Source organism: Mesoplodon densirostris, chromosome 4 (assembly GCF_025265405.1).
Source record: "Mesoplodon densirostris isolate mMesDen1 chromosome 4, mMesDen1 primary haplotype, whole genome shotgun sequence".
NCBI lineage: Eukaryota > Metazoa > Chordata > Mammalia > Artiodactyla > Ziphiidae > Mesoplodon > Mesoplodon densirostris.
The window spans coordinates 150,748,887-150,766,379 of NC_082664.1; the positions used below are offsets into that span (position 1 = coordinate 150,748,887).

The 17,493-nt window shown below is 42.9% G+C and overlaps 1 protein-coding gene across 1 annotated transcript; it reads right to left on the minus strand.

Annotated features, from left to right (window-relative positions):
• Positions 1-4,616: 4,616 nt before the first annotated feature.
• On the minus strand, positions 4,617-14,963 carry CFAP161 (cilia and flagella associated protein 161). The gene is made up of 7 exons (XM_060095362.1): positions 14,895-14,963; positions 13,750-13,839; positions 12,991-13,223; positions 11,444-11,528; positions 8,631-8,789; positions 5,252-5,325; positions 4,617-4,851 (listed from the first exon to the last, which is right to left on the minus strand). Exons 1-7 carry the CDS (start codon positions 14,961-14,963, stop codon positions 4,617-4,619), a joined length of 945 nt encoding a protein of 314 aa, XP_059951345.1.
• Positions 14,964-17,493: the final 2,530 nt, after the last annotated feature.

Here is a 17,493-nt window from a genome sequence, read left to right on the forward strand (position 1 = left end):
GCCAGTCTTGGCCACCAGGCTTGCCGGACTCCTCCGTGCTCCCCTGGCAGGGAGTTATAGGTACTACTCAATCCTAAAGTTTTATTTGCTGCCAATTATCAAGGATTTAGCTGGGGTTTTGGTGGGTCCAACCAGCCTGGCAGAGGACATCACCATGCTGAGGAAGGCACTCTAGCAAGGTTGCAGCTGGACCCACAGACAAACAGGCTACATCACGTTGTCTCCAGGCAACTACTCAACTTCCCTGCACAACTGCTGGTCCTCCCGAGTCCTGAGTCTCAGGGATGGGCACGCCCCCCAAACCTGCTTGCCACCTCCTCGTCCTCTCTTGGTCTTACATATAGCAGGTTTGGAGTCCTGTCTCTCTTTCTCTCTCTCTCTCTCTCTCTCTCTCTCTGACCTCTCTCCAACCCATCCCCTTCTGTGCACGGCCCCTGACACTGCCTTAGTTCAGAGGCTCATCTGTCTCCGGGGACCCCTTTACCTCCCTGCTGCTTCCATAATACTCTTTCTAAAGCAAAATCATGCCCCTTTCGTCCTCACACTCTTTTGAAGGCTGACCACCACCTTCCAGATAAAATGCAAATTCAGTAACTTGATCCACGCAGCCAAGAGCGGTATTCAAATTATTGAACAACCTACACAGTTTTTCCTGAATATCACTGGGCACCAACCTAACAAAACAAACTCCGGCCACAGTGCTGGGGTAGGGTCCTCGAGGCCCCCTGCTGGGCCAGACATTAACTCTGTAGTTGCTGAATTGCAGGGAAGTCCGAGGGTCCCCCCCAGGGAGGTGGCAGGGTTGCCAGGGGCATCTCAGGGACTTGGGTCAGTAGCTATTTTCCAACCAATACAGAGGGATACACTATTTTAACAGCCAGTGCAGCCTTACTGGGTGGACCTGTTGAATAGCAGCTCTTCACACAGCCCCTTGTGAACTGGCCCCTTGCCAAGTGCCCCCCTCTCACCACTGCTCCAAACGCCCCCCACCCCACTTCGGGCCTCCCTGGCCAGGAATGCTCTTCTCTGTGGTGTCCTTTCTCACTCAAGTGTCATCCGAGGGCAGCTTTCCCTGGTCCCCGAGCATCTCCTTGTTCTCCCACAGGGATCATAGAAGGCTCGGGGCATAATCACTGGTGGTTTCTTCTTTCCTCTCCCTTTGCCCCCAGTTGCAAGGTCTTTGCCTTATTTGTTGCTGTCTCCACCATCCTAGTAAGAGAACCAGCACACAGTGGAGGGTGGATAGAAATCTGTGCAATTGAGCAAAAGTGAACCTTGGGTTGGGCAGGGGGAACCTATAGTCCATGACTGGGGACAGAGCTACGCAGCAACACTGACTCAGTGGCACATTCTGTATAACAAACGACGACACACAGCACACAGAATGGTCTCCACACTGTGTTATTGTACACCCTTCCTGGTAAGCTTTGAGCATTAACTACATACACACACACACACACACGCACACACTTATATTTACCAATTTTATTCATGCCTGCTAAACTATATGTGCATTAAAAAAAACTAACATTTTGAACAGTAGGAAGCACACATTAATGTATTTTACAGGGTAAAATAATGATATACATAGAAGTTCTAAACTTTTCCTTTCACATCTCAATGGGTCAGCTTGTGTATCCCACACTGAAGACCACTACTAAGATACTGTGTGCTTCTCACACAGCTACTGACCCAAGTCCCTCAGATGCCCCGGGCAACCCTGGCACCTCCGTGGGGGGCTGGAAACCCTTGGACTTCCCTGCAATTCAGAAACTAGAGAGTAAATGTCTGGCCCAGCAGGGGGCCTTGAGGACCCTACCCCAGCACTGTGCCTGGAGTTTGCTTTGTTAGGTTGGTGCCCAGTGATATTCAAGAAAAACTGTGTAGGTTGTTTAACAATTTGAATACCACTCTTGGCTGTGTGTACCAAGGTGAACTATGCATAGGTCCACATAGCAACCTTATCCTGGAGGCCCAACCTACACAAAATTCTAGGTTTCCACCAAAGCTCAAGTCAGATGCCAGAAGCAGATTATTAGTAAACCTGGAAGCTACCTAGACACCATATATTCTAACCTCTATTAAAAAAAATAGAAAGGAAAATCCCTCTACAGCATCCTCTGTCAATGGCAAATAAAGAAGATCTAGAAGACCAAGGGACAGTGGTACTCAAATGGCATATTTTTTCCCCCAGGGAATATTTAGCAACGACAAGAGACATTTTCAGTTGTCTCAAGTGGAGGTGTGTTACCGTCATCTAGTAGGTAGAGGCTAGGGATGCTGCCAACCATCTTATAAGGTGCAGGACAGTCCCCCACAACAAATAATTATCTGGACCCCCCAAAATTGAGAGTGTGCGGTTAGAAAACTTTGGTTTAGACGAAGGTCTAGAAGATGACTTGGTCCTGCCCAATTCTACTTATGAGCTATGTGACCTTGAGCAAATCACTTAACTTCTACAAGCCTATTGTCCCTATTGTCACCTCTGTAAAGGATATGGATTCATTCATTCAGTCAACAGATATTCCTCAAGAAATGGGGTTATGGCAATGAACAATATCCAATCTAAGCCCAGAAAATAGTGAGAATAAGGAAATGAGTGTAAAAACCCCTTAATAATTTTGAATGCACTCTGCAGACCCAAGGCAGCAGCTCTGATGTGATCACACAAGGTAATATACAGGTGAGAGTGTTTGCTCAGTTCAACAGCACTAACTTTCTGGTTATAGCCTTTCACCTATTCTAAGATGTACAGGGATTTCTTTTTCATATTTTAACATCTTTGAATTAAAATGACTGGGCCTTACAGTTGCCATCAGCCAGGTGGAAGTCACACCATAGTTGTCCCTAACTATATGCGTGCAAACTTGGTCAGTATTCCTGGGGGACTAAAACTCTTTGGCGATTCAATCAAGAAACCATTGAAAGATGGCTTAAGGAAGCAATGTGAGTCCCCATGTTGTCTGAAAGCTTTCCGTGGACACCTCATGGCAGGACAAGAATGCACCAGAACTGGTCTAGACACTTGCAGATTGTTTAAACTTCCAGTTCTGGTTACACCCTTTGGAGATACACAGGCAAACCAAATTCTGCTCAGCTAAGTCATCGGTTCTCAACCCAGGCGGCACATTTTTTTTTAAAGTAGCAAGTGTTTTTTAAATGCTGATACCTGGGCTCCAATCCAAGTCAATTAAATAAGAATCTCCAGAAGTAGGCCCAAGCATCTTTAGTTTTTTAAAGCCCCACCCCAGAAATTCTGATTTAATGCCCGCTCAGAAAAGCCTTTCCTCACCGCCCCCAAGGAACCGTCGCTTCCTTCTCCTCTCCTGATGCAGTGAATCCCAACTCTGGCAATGCATTAGAGTCAGCCGAAGACCACTGAAAATGCTCCTTGCCCTGGCTGCACCCCAGACCATTTACTCAGAATTTCTGGGCTAGGGCCAGGCATCAGTAATTGCTAAAGTTCTCCAGCTGAAACCAGTGCACAGACACGGGCAGGAACCACCGCCCTAACTCCTACTGCACATGAAGGGCAAATGCCTGTCTCCTCGAAGACGCTCAAGCCACATTGGCTTGAAGCCGCATCAATTTGAAACGCATTTACATAACCCGTGACTTACTTTCCGCCTCTGGGTATACAGTCGTCACTCGGTATCCCCAGGGATTGTTTCCTGGGCCCCCGAGGATACCAAAATCCTAGGATGATCAGATTCCTTAATGTGGCTTCCGAATCTGCAGGTTCCGTAGCCGCAGATTCAACCAACAGCAGATCATAAACATAATACTACACATTCAGCGGTTGGTTGAAGCCACGGATGCGAAACTGCAGATACGGAGGACCGAGGGTATTTAAAAGCAAACCAGCCTTAGCCCTCACCTTTACTTCCTGGGCTGGGCATCTCTTCCTCCCATTACAACAGCTTACACATCATAGGTGCTCCGTACTCGACAAAGAATGAGTAGACGGACAAACACGTGGAAGGATATATATGTATTTTGTCTGATGATGTGAATGCCACAACTAATGTACTGGTTTCAAAGATAAAGTAGAAATAAGGACATTCTGCAATATGACAATCATTACAAAATAATGGAGGTCAAATAGAGGTCTTGAGCCCACCCCCGCAAGCTAGAAGGAGACACAAAAATACAAGGGGGAAAATGTTCAACTCTAAAGTAAGGCCACAGTCCACAGCTACCCATTTTTGACTTCTTAGTACATTGTACAGAGTCAGGGGAAAGAGAATGGTGCCAGAAATTCAGTAAAGTTCCGATAGCTTCATTACACAGACATAGCTTTAAAAAGCAACATTTTAAAAAAGTAACGAGTTTTATACAGTCCTTATAGAAGCTGCTGCTGTAGGATCTAAATAAAGGAAGCTGAGTCTTCAGAATTTGATCATCAACAAAGGAATATCATCTGTCACTTTCAAAGACCATTTCTGAGCTATGGCCCAAGGCAAGGTTTTTTGTTTGTTTGTTTTTTCCTGTGTCCTAGACCTCCACCATTAATTCAATAATCTGAATACAGCCTTTGTTTTAATACAATGTTCAGAGAGTTCTGTGCCTTCCTTAAGAATAGCTTGAGGCATGGCCGAGATAGATTTCCTGTAAAGCTACATCGGACGAGTGCACGCATGCGCGCCAGGTGCGTTCCTGGTCCCCGGCTCCGCCACCTGCTCCAGGACTCGGGTGTCCTCCGCCGCCAGCGGTTTAGGCAGGTCCAACATGGTGGCCGAGTCCTTCCTGGGATTCCCAGTCACCAACATCCAATGGTTCTTTGGCTTTTCAACTCTGTGTGAATCCAGATATGTGTGCGCAGCGACCTCTGCTTCCTTTCCAAAATAGGTACTGGGGCAAGAAAGAATTAACACTGGTTGGAAATGGAATTACAACCCTCAGTAAGCTGTTAAGTTCATCTCAAAGCACGTAATTCAACAGACTGCTACATAAAGCTCTTGTGGGGGGGGTTTCTAAAACACTATGTGTTTGCCAACAAGACTCATCCTACTTGGGCAAGGACCAGGTATATAGGATCCCATTATAGCTAAAGTCCTCTGTGGGGAAGGACCTGTATAATAGAAGGGGCTCTAATAGGAGTTTTCACACCATCAAAGTTCTATGTGGCGATATTTCTTCATCAAAGGACTTTTTCTGTGCGTGGCCATCCTCTTTAAATTGAATTTCTTTGCCTATATTCACAGCCCCTGCCCTCTGGCATGGCATTTTCTTGTACCCTGCTATACAATACCTTAAGAAAAGATGCCGGTGGGCCACCAGTCCCCGATTCGTGTAGCAGTGATTGATAAGAATTTTTGCATTTGCCTTTAAAGATAAAGAGAGTATGTTATTTTAATTATGAATTAAGGCCTCCAGTTTCCTAAAAGCAAAAATTTGGAAATATAGTATATATTCATTTATATATATATATATATATATATATATATATATATATATATATAGAGAGAGAGAGAGAGAGAGAGAGAGAGAGAGAGAGAGAGAGAGAATAACCTAGAAGCCAAATCATAATAGATTAATAAATACATTATTATAGATACACATATGATGCAACATTATACAATCATTTAAAATCATATTGGAGAAGATCTTTGACAACTTGAAATATGGTCAGTGGTGTTAAGTGGAAAAAATAAGAATATTCCTGATGTCCTATTTTTAAAAAAAATTAAAACTAAATTAAAAAAAAAAACATATGCATGGAAAAAAATGATAACAATGGCTTCCTCTAGAAGATGGAACTACTGGTAATCATCATATTATTTTTTGGACTTTCCTGACTTTCCATAAGTGAACATTTATTGTTTATAATCAGAAAATAAAAGACATATTATTTCAAAATCCTGACTCACGTAAGCTAAAAGCAGTGTGAGATGGGGAAAAGCAGCCCCTGACATCCGGGAACTGGCCTGGCACCCAGGGCTCTGCCTTAGTGTTCTCCTGTGGAATATGATCAATTTCACACAGTGCCCACATCAGACAAGGCCACGCTGTGACCACGATGGGTCAAGACAAAAAGAAGACCACTTTGTGATCCTGTCTGAACACAGCAAAAACATGAGCATTGTCCAAGCCACAAAATACCAAATGTCCTCCTCTCCTAGAGAATAGGAGTGACTGCTGCTTCCTTACCCATGACAGCTTTGGCCGTGCGCTGGCCCGCCCTCTATAGATAAGATGTACTGAGACACCCCTGCTTCCTGACAGATTCCAATCCAGGGCAAAGCCCCACTTCCTGAGACCCTCACTAAAATCTCCCAACCACAGCCCCAATTCTATAACTTGTCCTTTCTTTCTAATTATTTTATTTTTGAAACTTTTTATTTTACATGGGAGTATAGTTGATTAACAATGTTGTGTTAGTTTCAGGTGTACAACAAACGTATTCAGTTATACATATACATGTATCTCTTCTTTTTCAAACTCTTTTTCCATTTAGGTTGTTACATAATATTGAGCAGAGTTCCCTGTGCTATACAGTAGGTCCTTGTTGGTTATCCATTTAAAAGATAGCAGAGTGTGCATGTCAATCCCAAACTCCCTAACAATCCCTTCCTCCCACCCTTCCCCCTGGTAACCGTAAGTTCGTTCTCTAAGTCTGTGAGTCTGTTTCTGTTTTGTAAATAAGTTCATCTGTATCATTTCTTTTCAGATACCGCATATAAGCGATATCATATTTCTTCCTCTGTCTGACTTACTTCACTCAGTATGACAGTCTCTAGGCCCATCCATGTTGCTGCAAATGGCATTAATTCATTCTTTTCTATGGCTGAGTACTATTCCACTGTATTATATGTACCACATCTTCTTTATCCGCTCCTCTGTCCATGGGCACTTAGGTTGCTTTCATGTCTTGGCTATTGTAAACAGTGCTGCAATGAACACTGGGGTGCATGTATCCTTTCGGACCATGTATACCAGCCTCTTACTGAGACGCCCCACGGTTTTCCATGGTGCACGTTCTCTGTCACTGCAACTAGTAATAAAGCCGACTCGTTCAACCCCAGGTGCTCCTGATGGTCTCTGACTGGAGGGTATTGACAGGTGGACAGCAGCTGGACAGGTATGAAATGTCCCATTCTGCAGATGTGTCTGAATGTGGCTCAGAGACCTGCCTCGGGCTGTGGACTGAGTTAGCAACAGAGAAATGAGCTCCTGGTGTCTGAACTCCCCAACCTCTCTAACCTAATGACAGCAACAATAGAACAACCACCGTTAAATTAACAACGAGAGTCCGCCTGCCGATGCAGGGGACGCAGGCTTGTGCCCCGGTCCGGGAAGATCCCACATGCCGCGGAGCGGCTGGGCCCGTGAGCCATGGCCGTTGAGCCTGCGCGTCCAGAGCCTGTGCTCCGCAACAGGAGAGGCCACAACAGTGAGAGGCCCGCGTCCCGCAAAAAAAAAAATTAAAAACAATGAATGCTTGGGAGTGCTGTCTGGGCCAGGCACTTTTCTAATAAGCACTGTAAATGTACTAACTGCTTAATCCTCACAAAACCTCATAAGTTAGGCATCGTCATCTATGTCCATTTTACAGACAATGAAACTGAGATACTGCCACTTTAAATCATGGGAATGAGAGGCAGTTCCAAGGACAGCAAAGCTTGGCAAAGACCAGTGGAAGAGAGGAAATCTGTCAAGCATGCATCATTGTGGACCACTTGTATATTCTCCGTGCTGGGAGAAAGACCCTTGCAAACCTGGGTCTGCCTGCAGAGCTCGGGAGAGAAGCCTACTGCGTCAGGTGGGTTCAGAGTGGCTGGTAACTGGGGGCCCCTTCCTGGATGGCCAACTCTTTTAAGTCCTTCCTGGCTGTAAAATCCAGTAACTCTCCCAATAACCTCCAACAACTCCTTAGTCTCCGTCTGCTGGATGTCTCACAAGCAAGTAGCACGGCCTCTGGTCCTCAAAACAGCTCTGTGCCCACCAGACCTGCCTTTCTATCCAGAACTGTGCTCCTGTCCGCAGGGTCCAGGCTCCTGAGAAAATGTCCAGCAATGTGCTCACCTGTACGTCTGCCCGCCCCCTGTCCTTCACTTCCCCCAGATTACCCAGTCTCTTTAGAAATGAGGACTTAACAGAGGCCTGAAAGAAAGCAGTGTCATCATTCTTACAATCTCGGGGCAGTGGTTCTCAGCCTGATCTCAGGGGCAGAGCCTGGGCCTCGGTATCTTTATGAAGCTCTGTAGGTGATTCTGTGCGCCGCCAGTGTCGAGAAACACCAAGGCAGGATGCTGCCACAGGGCAAAATGGTGCCTCCCAAACTTGAGTTAGAAATGAAAAACAGGGACTTCCTGGTGGTCCAGTGGTTAAGGCTCTGCTCTTCCACTGCAGGTGGCACAGGTTCGATCCCTGGTCAGGGAGCTAAGATCCTGCATGCTGCACGGACGGTGCAGCCAAAAAAAAATTTTTTTTAATTTTTTAATATAAATAAATAAATAAATAAATATTTTTTTAAAAAAGAAAGAAATGAAAAAGAGAGAGAGAGTGAAAGTGTGTGAGGCAATATAAGGCATCGAAGCCCTGATAAGCCTCCATTTCACACACAGGAGTAAATCGCACCCACTTCACAGCATCCGCGCACACGTCTGTCTTCCCCAGGCTGCGCTCACCAGGACGGGGAAGCCTTCATATTCCAGGCGTAGCTGGGGGTCAGGGAAGGCCGCCTGCCAGCAGTTCAGGTAGGAGTCCTCATCCGTCAGGTACACCTCCTGGAGCCAAGACCTCTTAGACAACTTCATGAGGGTCCTGTGGTCACTTGATAAATATAACTGAAAACGACAGCAAGCAGATGGACTACCTCACAGCTACCCGAGAGGCTGGGGAAGTAGGGAGCCGTCAACTGGCTGGATGGCCAGTGTGTTCAAAAGCAGTTTTCAAAAACCCTGTTCTTACGGATTGTACAAGAACATTCAACTTTCCTCTCCCTCAGAAAGGCCATCTCAGAGGCTGAGACCACCCGCCCTCACATCACCGGCAACTGCTTTCCTTTCCTTGGAATACCAAACACAGCCTCCCTCTCCATCTCATGCACTCCTCCTCTTTTTTAAATTTTTATTTATTTTATTTTTTTAACATCTTTATTGGAGTATAATTGCTTTACAATGGTGTGTTAGTTTCTGCTTTATCACAAAGTGAATCAGCTATACATATACATATATACATATAGGAAGGCCACAACAGTGAGAGGCCCGCGTACCACAAAAAAAAGAAAAACAATAAGAAAATCAGGAACAAAAATCAGGCCTCTACAAGGCCACCATCAACAGATTTTTCATAAATACCCTGAAAGAGCTTGCTAATTCGAAGACAAGAAACAGAAATAAGAGGTATAAGAATTTGAGAAGAGATAAAATTGTCATCATTTGAAGATAAGACGACTGTCTACCTAGAAGTCCTAAGAGAATCAACTAGAATTCATAAGAGTAAGTGATATCATCCAAGGTGAGTATAAAAATCAATGTCTATCTTCTATTTTTGCTGCAACTGTCAAAAGGACCTACCTTCAATAGCTTCCAAAATAGAAGATACCAAGGAATAACCTTGATGAGCTCAGTGTCAGATCCATGTGAAGGAAAGCACAAAACTTTACTGAGATAGAAAAGAATAATTGAAGAAACAGAGAGACATCTCAGAAGAACAAATATTGTAAAGCTACTAAATATGTGCACTTACTTAATTACAATGCCAATCAAAATACCAAGTGATTTTTCCCCCCACAGGGGCAGAGGGACTTAAAAAAATTATTACTACATTTAACTGAAAGATTAATTCCTAACATAATCCAGACAAAGAAGTGTAATGATACAGAACTAGTCCTACAAGTCATCAAAGTGACCTGGAATGAAAATAAACAACTCCAGTTCAAAGGATCCAAATAGAAAGCCATGTATAATAATTTAATGCATGCAGCATGTGTCAGTGAAGAAAGGAATAATTATTCAAGAAATAACACAGATATGACTGACTCGTCATTTGGAGGAAATTTAGATGTTCACATCAAGGCCTTTATCAAAATAAATCCCAAGTGGATGAAAGAATAAACTTAAGCAACAGTTCAAGTTTAGACATTTAAAAATTAATACAAGTTATTCTTTTTATCATATCTTTGGAGCAGACTTCAAAGGCTCTGAGCAATGGAAGGAATTACAGAGAAAAGCACTGATAGATTTCACTTAAAAATAGATGAGAACAACTACAATTTAAAAGCCAAGTTAACAAATGAGAGGAAATATTAGCAACAAACATGGCAAATTTTTATAATCTGTGGAAGAGCAGATATTTAAGCCCAAGTCAATAAACAGGCAAAGAAGAGATGATTTAGGGGAAAGAGAAGGAGAGCAGAGATGGAAGGGAGAGGTGGGAAAAGAAGGTAAATAAAAAGAAAGAGAGAAACAAAAAAAGAAAAGAAAAAAATAATCTAAATGTTGTAATACTTGTAATTTTCCCTATATTTTAAGATTTTCCCTTTATAAAATAAGCTAAAATGTTAGTAGGGCTACTCTCTGGATGAGAGAGTGATGATTTACTTCCTCTTTCAGCAACTGGGTATTTCCTCTAATTTTCACATTTAAAATCAGGCTGCAGCTTACCATCTATGGTGTGTCAGAATTTAATTGCCAGCATTGATTTCTTGGTAGTATGAAAATAATAATGATGCTGCTGGTGATGATGATGCCACATCATACAATAAAGGAATCTTTGATTCAGTGAAAAATGTTATATATAATACCAGCTCTGCCACTTAGTAGCCAAGTGACTTGGAGCGAAGTCACTTAACTTGCTGTGCCTCAGTTTCCCCATCAGTAAAACACGGGTAAAATAGTCCCTACTTTAAAGACTTGTTGGGGGGAATAAATGAGTTAACATATGTGAAGCTCTTAAACACGTAGTAAGTAAATAATCTCCGTTTTATAGAAAGACTCAAAAAGGTTAAATAACTTACCCAAAGTCTCAACCCTTAGGTATGCATCTCAGCTGGAATTCAAATCCATATTTATCTGGTTCTATTACGCTGCCTAATTCCCAAGGTAGAGGTAAAGATCAAAGACTTATGCTCCCGGACTTATGCAAATGTGTTAGCATTGGTGACATTAAACAGCTGTCAGATTATTATTACATAATCTGATCATTTAACTTACAAGTGGAGGTGGTATAAATTTTTGCTTTTTACCAGCTGCATTGCAAAGAGGGTTTTTTTCCCCCTTACCCTTTAGCTTTTAAGGATGTATTTTTGTAATTCGTGAGGTTAGAAGGAAAGACTTGGCCCCAGACTGCCTTGGAAAAGCTGCAGGCTGACACCATAATGAGGCCAGAGATGGAGCCCATGCCCATAGAGTTCTCTGTCCGCTTCAGTAAGTAGCCAATAGCCCACATGGAAACAAAAATGACTGGTCCAAAGTAGACGTGCAGTATTACGACTTACCATTCTGTCTGCAAATCCTCCTGCTATCCCGAGGCGAAAGTTCTGCCCGTATCTAAGGACCTGACCAGTGACCTCTCCAGCTGCACTGTCAGTGGAGAATTAATATAATGTAAATTCTCTGTATTAGGATCATTCTACAGCTCTATTTTTTGTGTATGCACTTTTGTTTATAATTTTCTTAGTAATGTCTATTCATGTACCATAACTGAAACAAGTCACTTACCAAAAGGTCTTTTCTTTTGGCCTTCAAGTCTTGCTGGCACCTTACTCACTGTCTTCCAACACACTCGGAACACACCGTGTTCCCACTTTGTGAGCCTAGGGTGGACTGAGCAAGTCATACTGTCCTACACTAATGAATTGGTCCAAGTCCACTGACATCTTTTTTTAATTGAAGTACCATTGATATATAAGCTTATATTTAGTTTTAAGTGTATACATCATGATTTGATATTTATACACGTTAGGAGATGATCACAATAAATCTACTTACCATCTGTGGCCATTTAAAATGATTATGATATTACTGACTATATTCCCTATTCTATATATGACATCCCCATACACTGACAACTTTAGAAAGAAGCAAGGTAACAAATCTGTAGACACTTAATACACTCTTCCCTCTTAATCTTCCAGGAAACAGAAATTGTGATCAATTTTTAGCTGTTTTAACATAAATTATGTGTATTCAAAAACTCTAAAGACTTAAAGGACTAGTTATATCCCTGTCACATAAACTTTCTATCATAGTTTAGTAACAAACTGAAAGCAATGACTTTTTTTTTTTTTTTTTTTTTTTTCCTTTTTGCGTTATGTGGGCCTCTCACTGTTGTGGCCTCTCCCGTTGCGGAGCACAGGCTCCGGACGCGCAGGCCCAGCGGCCATGGCTCACGGGCCCAGCCGCTCCGCGGCACATGGGATCCTCCCAGACCGGGGCACGAACCCGTATCCCCTGCATCGGCAGGCGGACTCTCAACCACTGCGCCACCAGGGAGGCCCAGCAATGACTTTTAATTGTAATTATCTATTCTCTAAGGATTTAGATGTTCATCTCCAAAAATTCAAGTACATTTTTAGTGGACAATTTTAAAACAGCAAATCCCCATGTACTGCTACCTTGCATTTAACTATATATTTCTGATGTAGAAATAACAGAGTAGCATTAAAAACAATGAAAGCACTCAAATGAGCTCAAAGCCTTATGAAATGTTATTAGGAAAACCCACTTTGCTTCTGGGCAGATTCTGAATTTAATTCCCTGGATCCAATACTTTTGAATTAAGCATTTTGAATTGAATCCAAATTATCCATTATCCTGATGTGAACTGAAATCAAATTACCCATTATCCTGATGTTTAAGTAACAGGATTGTAAAGGCCCCTTGACAATCATTCTCAAGATAAGAAAGCAAGATGAGAATCACAGAGAATATTCACATAACCTTTGCCTCTAATCAGCACTGCTCTAATCCCAGGGCATCCTTAGACTGCAAGTGAAAACAGATATTTATGACGAAAATGAGCCTAAAATTAACGTATCTTTACCACAAAATGGTAAAAGTGTTTCTGCCAACCGGGATCTTGGTTTGAGCTGCGCTCAGGCCACAGGGCACCTCTAATTCGTCACTCAGACGGGCTTTAATTTCATCTGGAGTCATACACAAGCTCAGGTCCCCGCCCAGAAACAGATAAGCTTCTGTCTCAGGGTGGTCAGGATTCACAAGCATCACTTTGTCGCCATAGCGAATGTATCCGTCTTCAGATATGGAAAGCTGCATCTACAATTTAAATAGGAGTTTTTCAGATAAACCATGCAATTCCTTCACAGCCAGTGAAGATGTACCCTATTTTAAGAAGGGATTGACTTGAATTTCCTGAAATCTTTCTTCTTCCTTTTCCTGCCACCAATCTGCTCCCAATTTGCCAAATCAATGCCCCTGATAATCCCAAACGAAGTAAAATAAAGCTGATGAAAAATTACATGGGTTGATTCCATTATTAATTTATTCAACATTCCTAGAAATTTTCTTGAGCACCAACTAAAGGGCATTTTACTCGTGCATGTATCAATCTATTCATTTCTTAATTTGGAAAATGCAGGTGAACAAAATTAATAGCAAATTTCTCATGTTTCTAAAATCTTAGGGAATTTTCAACATTGTGGTTATCTAAAGAGAAGAATTGGTATTTTCCAAATGACAACTCACTTATGGGACAACTCACTTATGGAATTTTTGCTGGCTTAACCTATTCTCACATTTAATTTGATAGACTTTTGAAAACAATGCTTGAATTTAAAATTACCGGTCTCAAAAGATTCTCTTTCCGTCTTCTGTTTCTCTGTATGAGAAGTTGTCCCTTGTCCTTCTTTGCTAAGAAGCCTTTCATGAGCTCCTGGTTAAAGAGAAAAATGAATGAAACCCAAAGGGTCAACAATAGTCCTGAATAACAGAGATACTGAGAGCTTTTAGGTCCAAAGCACAACAAGTTGTAAAAGCAAAATTTGAGAACGTAAAAAGAAATGTGAGCATAATGGGAATGGGGGACTTTTTTTAGCATTACTTTTTTAGCATTACTTTATTTTTTATTTCATTGTGGAACATTTAGAAAAATGAGAAAGACACAAAAAAGAAACATCACCTATAATTACTCCAACCAGTGACAACGATGAGTAACATTTGGAGGTCATATATCCCCTCCTACTGAGGTCTCTGCTAGCTGTATGATGATGGACACCGAAAGTGTCTCCCCACCCAACTAGTTCCATAAAAGGATGGCCCAGGGTCTTGTTAAGACCGCCATAGGACAATTCAGGGCAATGAGTATAAGGTCAGTGAAAGGGATGCTACGGGGACACTCAGGAGGGGATGTGGGACAAGGTGGAGGGTAAGGGCAGTATTTCTGCTTACAGTCTACCTGCTCACCTGGACCGCAGCTTCGGAGACTGTAAGTCTCTGCGGAACAGAGGGAATTTAGTGGGGCTCTAGACTAAGGGAGAGACACAGGCAGGGGCCTTGAGAGTTTGGGAGGCCAAGAGACGCGCGTAAAGAGTAGAAGGGGGCTTCCCTGGTGGCGCAGTGGTTGAGAGTCCGCCTGCCGTTGCGGGGTACACGGGTTCGTGCCCCGGTCCGGGAGGATCCCACATGCCGCGGAGCGGCTGGGCCCGTGAGCCATGGCCGCTGAGCCTGCGCGTCCGGAGCCTGTGCTCCGCGATGGGAGAGGCCACAACAGTGAGAGGCCCGCGTACCACAAGAGTAGAAGGGCATGAGACCTGCGGGTCAGCCAGTGAGATTCTTAGGGCGTTCAGAGGGAGTTGGGATTTTAGGGACATTGGGTGTGTGCTGGGTGCGAAAGGAGGCTTGGGATGCTCTAAGTAGGAGCCCGAACTTAGGCCAGGCGGGGGAGTCCCCGGGCAGTGGGCGGGCCGTGCCCGGCCACTCCCTCCGTACCTCCTCCAGGTAGACGTCCTCGTTCCAGTTGCCCATCCGGACTCCTGGACCGTACAGGTTCTGGGCCATCGTCCCCGGCTCTCCCACGAACAAGCTTCCGGGGCACAGCGCCCGTGTTAGCCTCCCCGTCGCCATGACGACCCGGCCCCCTGCGATTGGCCAAGGTCCGGGACCCTGCTAGCCAATAAGTGATGACACACGAGTTGCGCTGGGCTCTGGTGCGGCCCCATCCCAGGGGCTGTCACCGCCCCCCCTCCGCCCCCCAACCCTGCGCCTCACTTCCCTTCTTAGGTTTTTCTCGAGTTTAATTGCAAAGAAGGCAAGAGAAAAAACTCGAGCCTACAGACCTCACTGTCCTAAATGCTCGCTAGAGAGAAATTTTAAACTTTTTTCTTCTTTTGGAATCTAAACGAAAATTGCTTTTAAGTAGAGTATCCCTTGCTTTGGGGGGCAGCAAAGAGGAGCTTTGAAATGGAAGCATAGCTTGCTTGCAGCCTACTTTTATTATCAGCAAGCAGCCATTTCATCCTAATCATAATACAAGCTCAATGTAGAAATTTGGAAACCAAAATAATATAGAAAGAAGGTGGAAGAGAAAAATTACTCAAAATGTTCACTGCCTCCAAAGTAAGAAATATGTCATGCTAGCCTATTTCTGTTTATATGCTTCTGAGGCGGTTCTTATTTTCACAGACGTTACAGCATTCCTCCTCCCTCCCCCAGATACCAAGTGCAAGGACAAGCCTATGATTTGCAAGAAGTTTTGATAAAACCGGAATATGCTGGAGCCAACATTTTTTAAACAAAATATAATTTTATGAGTAGGAAGGGTAAACAGGTACTGCAGGACTCCCCAGGGCTTGATGCCGATTGAATGCATTCAGTAATTCACCTTTATTTAGTGTCTACTAAGAGAGGACAGAAATGAAAGACACAGGGACCTTTCTTCCCTTCAGCAACCTCAGCCTAAAAGAGAAGAGAGTTCATGAAAACAAATTACTTCAGAAAGAATGGAATGAGTGCAATTAAAGATGTGCCAATGAAGGGCCATAGGCACTTAAAGAAAGATTCATTTCTGCCTTGGGGGATGGTGAGAATGAGAGTAAGGAGATCTATGGGTGGTGGCTGAGGGAAGGGGGACTTTGGAGATGAACTTGGATTTGAGCTGGCAGCCTGCAGCTTGGGACACAAATAGGAATATTCTCACACATTTGTGAATCCATGAGCTTTTTCAGTACAGCACCAAATGCTAGGATCCTTCAAAAGGATAAATGGGACAAAGAAGGTAAGTCAGATATTATACCACTAACTGCACTTGATAAATCAAGTAACTGAGACTCAAAGATGCTAGTGGCTTATCGAAGTTCAAACTGCTAACAGTTGCTCAAAGCAAGGACTTAACTCAGATTTTCTGACTCCAAAGTCCATGTTTTTTCTCTTTGTTTCCATATTCCCTGTAAAATTGGGAGTATGATAAGGCAACTTTCATCTCCATATGATTTATTAAGGTTCTAATGATTCAGTTATTTGCTTAAGTCCTTACACCAAGACAGCTTTGCTCTCACCTACTTTCTTTGTGCTGTTATGGTCAAGTATTGTACACTTCTGTATGTTACAGGATCAACAATACAATGACATACATGTTGCTTTATGCAATTGCTTCTTAAATCAGTCAGGACTAAAAATGTGCAGTTATGCTCTTTTGTAAATTACATACATAATTATCTTTATTTTTTCATGTGGATACCAATTACAGCCTGGTATTACTTGCTTTCCACCTGAAGAGTCTCTGTTGGTATTTCTTGTAAAGCAGGTCCGCTAACAACACATTCTCTCAGTTTTTACCTGTCTGCCTATTTCACCTTCATCCTTGTAAGACAGTTTTACTGGGTATAAGACTCTTGGTTACAGTTTTTTCTTTTAACACTTCAAATATGCCCTCCTTCTGCCTTCTGGCCTCCACTGTCTCTAATAAGAAGCCAATGATTAATCTTATTGGGGTTCCCTTGTTTGTCTACTAAGTGTGTTGTACAGCCCCTTGCTGCTTTCCAGATGTTCTCTTTGTCTTTGTCTTTCACCATTTTGACCATGGTCTGAGAGGCACTCTCTTTGCATTTATCCTATTTGGAATTTGTTGAGCTTCTTGGATGGGTAGATCACTTTTTTATTTAAATAGAATTTGGGATTTGCCATTCTTTCTTTGAATATTATTCTGCTCCCTTTCTCTCTTTCCTCTTCTTCCAGAACTCCTTATTGTTGGTGCACTTAATAATGTCCTTGTTTCTGTAAGGCCATATTCACTTTTCTTCCTTCTTTTTTCTCTCTGTTCTTCAAATTGCATAAAATTTCTATTAATTTATCTTCAAGTTTGCTTATTTCTTCTTCTGCCAGCTCAAATCTACTATTCCATCTATCTGGTGAATTTTTCATTTTGGTTATGATACTTCTCAACTCCAGAATCTCCACTTACTTCTTTTTTTTTTATCATTTCTCTATTGATATTCTATATCTGAGGAGGCATTGTCATCATACCTTCCTTAAATTCATTAACCTCAGGTTTCTCTTAGTTCATTGAACATGTTTATAATAATTGCTTTGA

Bases quoted from the DNA above. Each gene is read 5' to 3' on its own strand.
- CFAP161 (XM_060095362.1), bottom strand. From the start codon at position 14,963: ATGGCCCAGAACCTGTACGGTCCAGGAGTCCGGATGGGCAACTGGAAC. The intron at 13,224-13,749 runs GTAATTTTAAAT...TTTAAATTGTAG, and splicing joins AAGAGAATCTTTTGAGACCG to ATGCAGCTTTCCATATCTGA. The intron at 8,790-11,443 runs GTAAGTCGTAAT...TGTCGTTTTCAG, and splicing joins GAGGATTTGCAGACAGAATG to TTATATTTATCAAGTGACCA.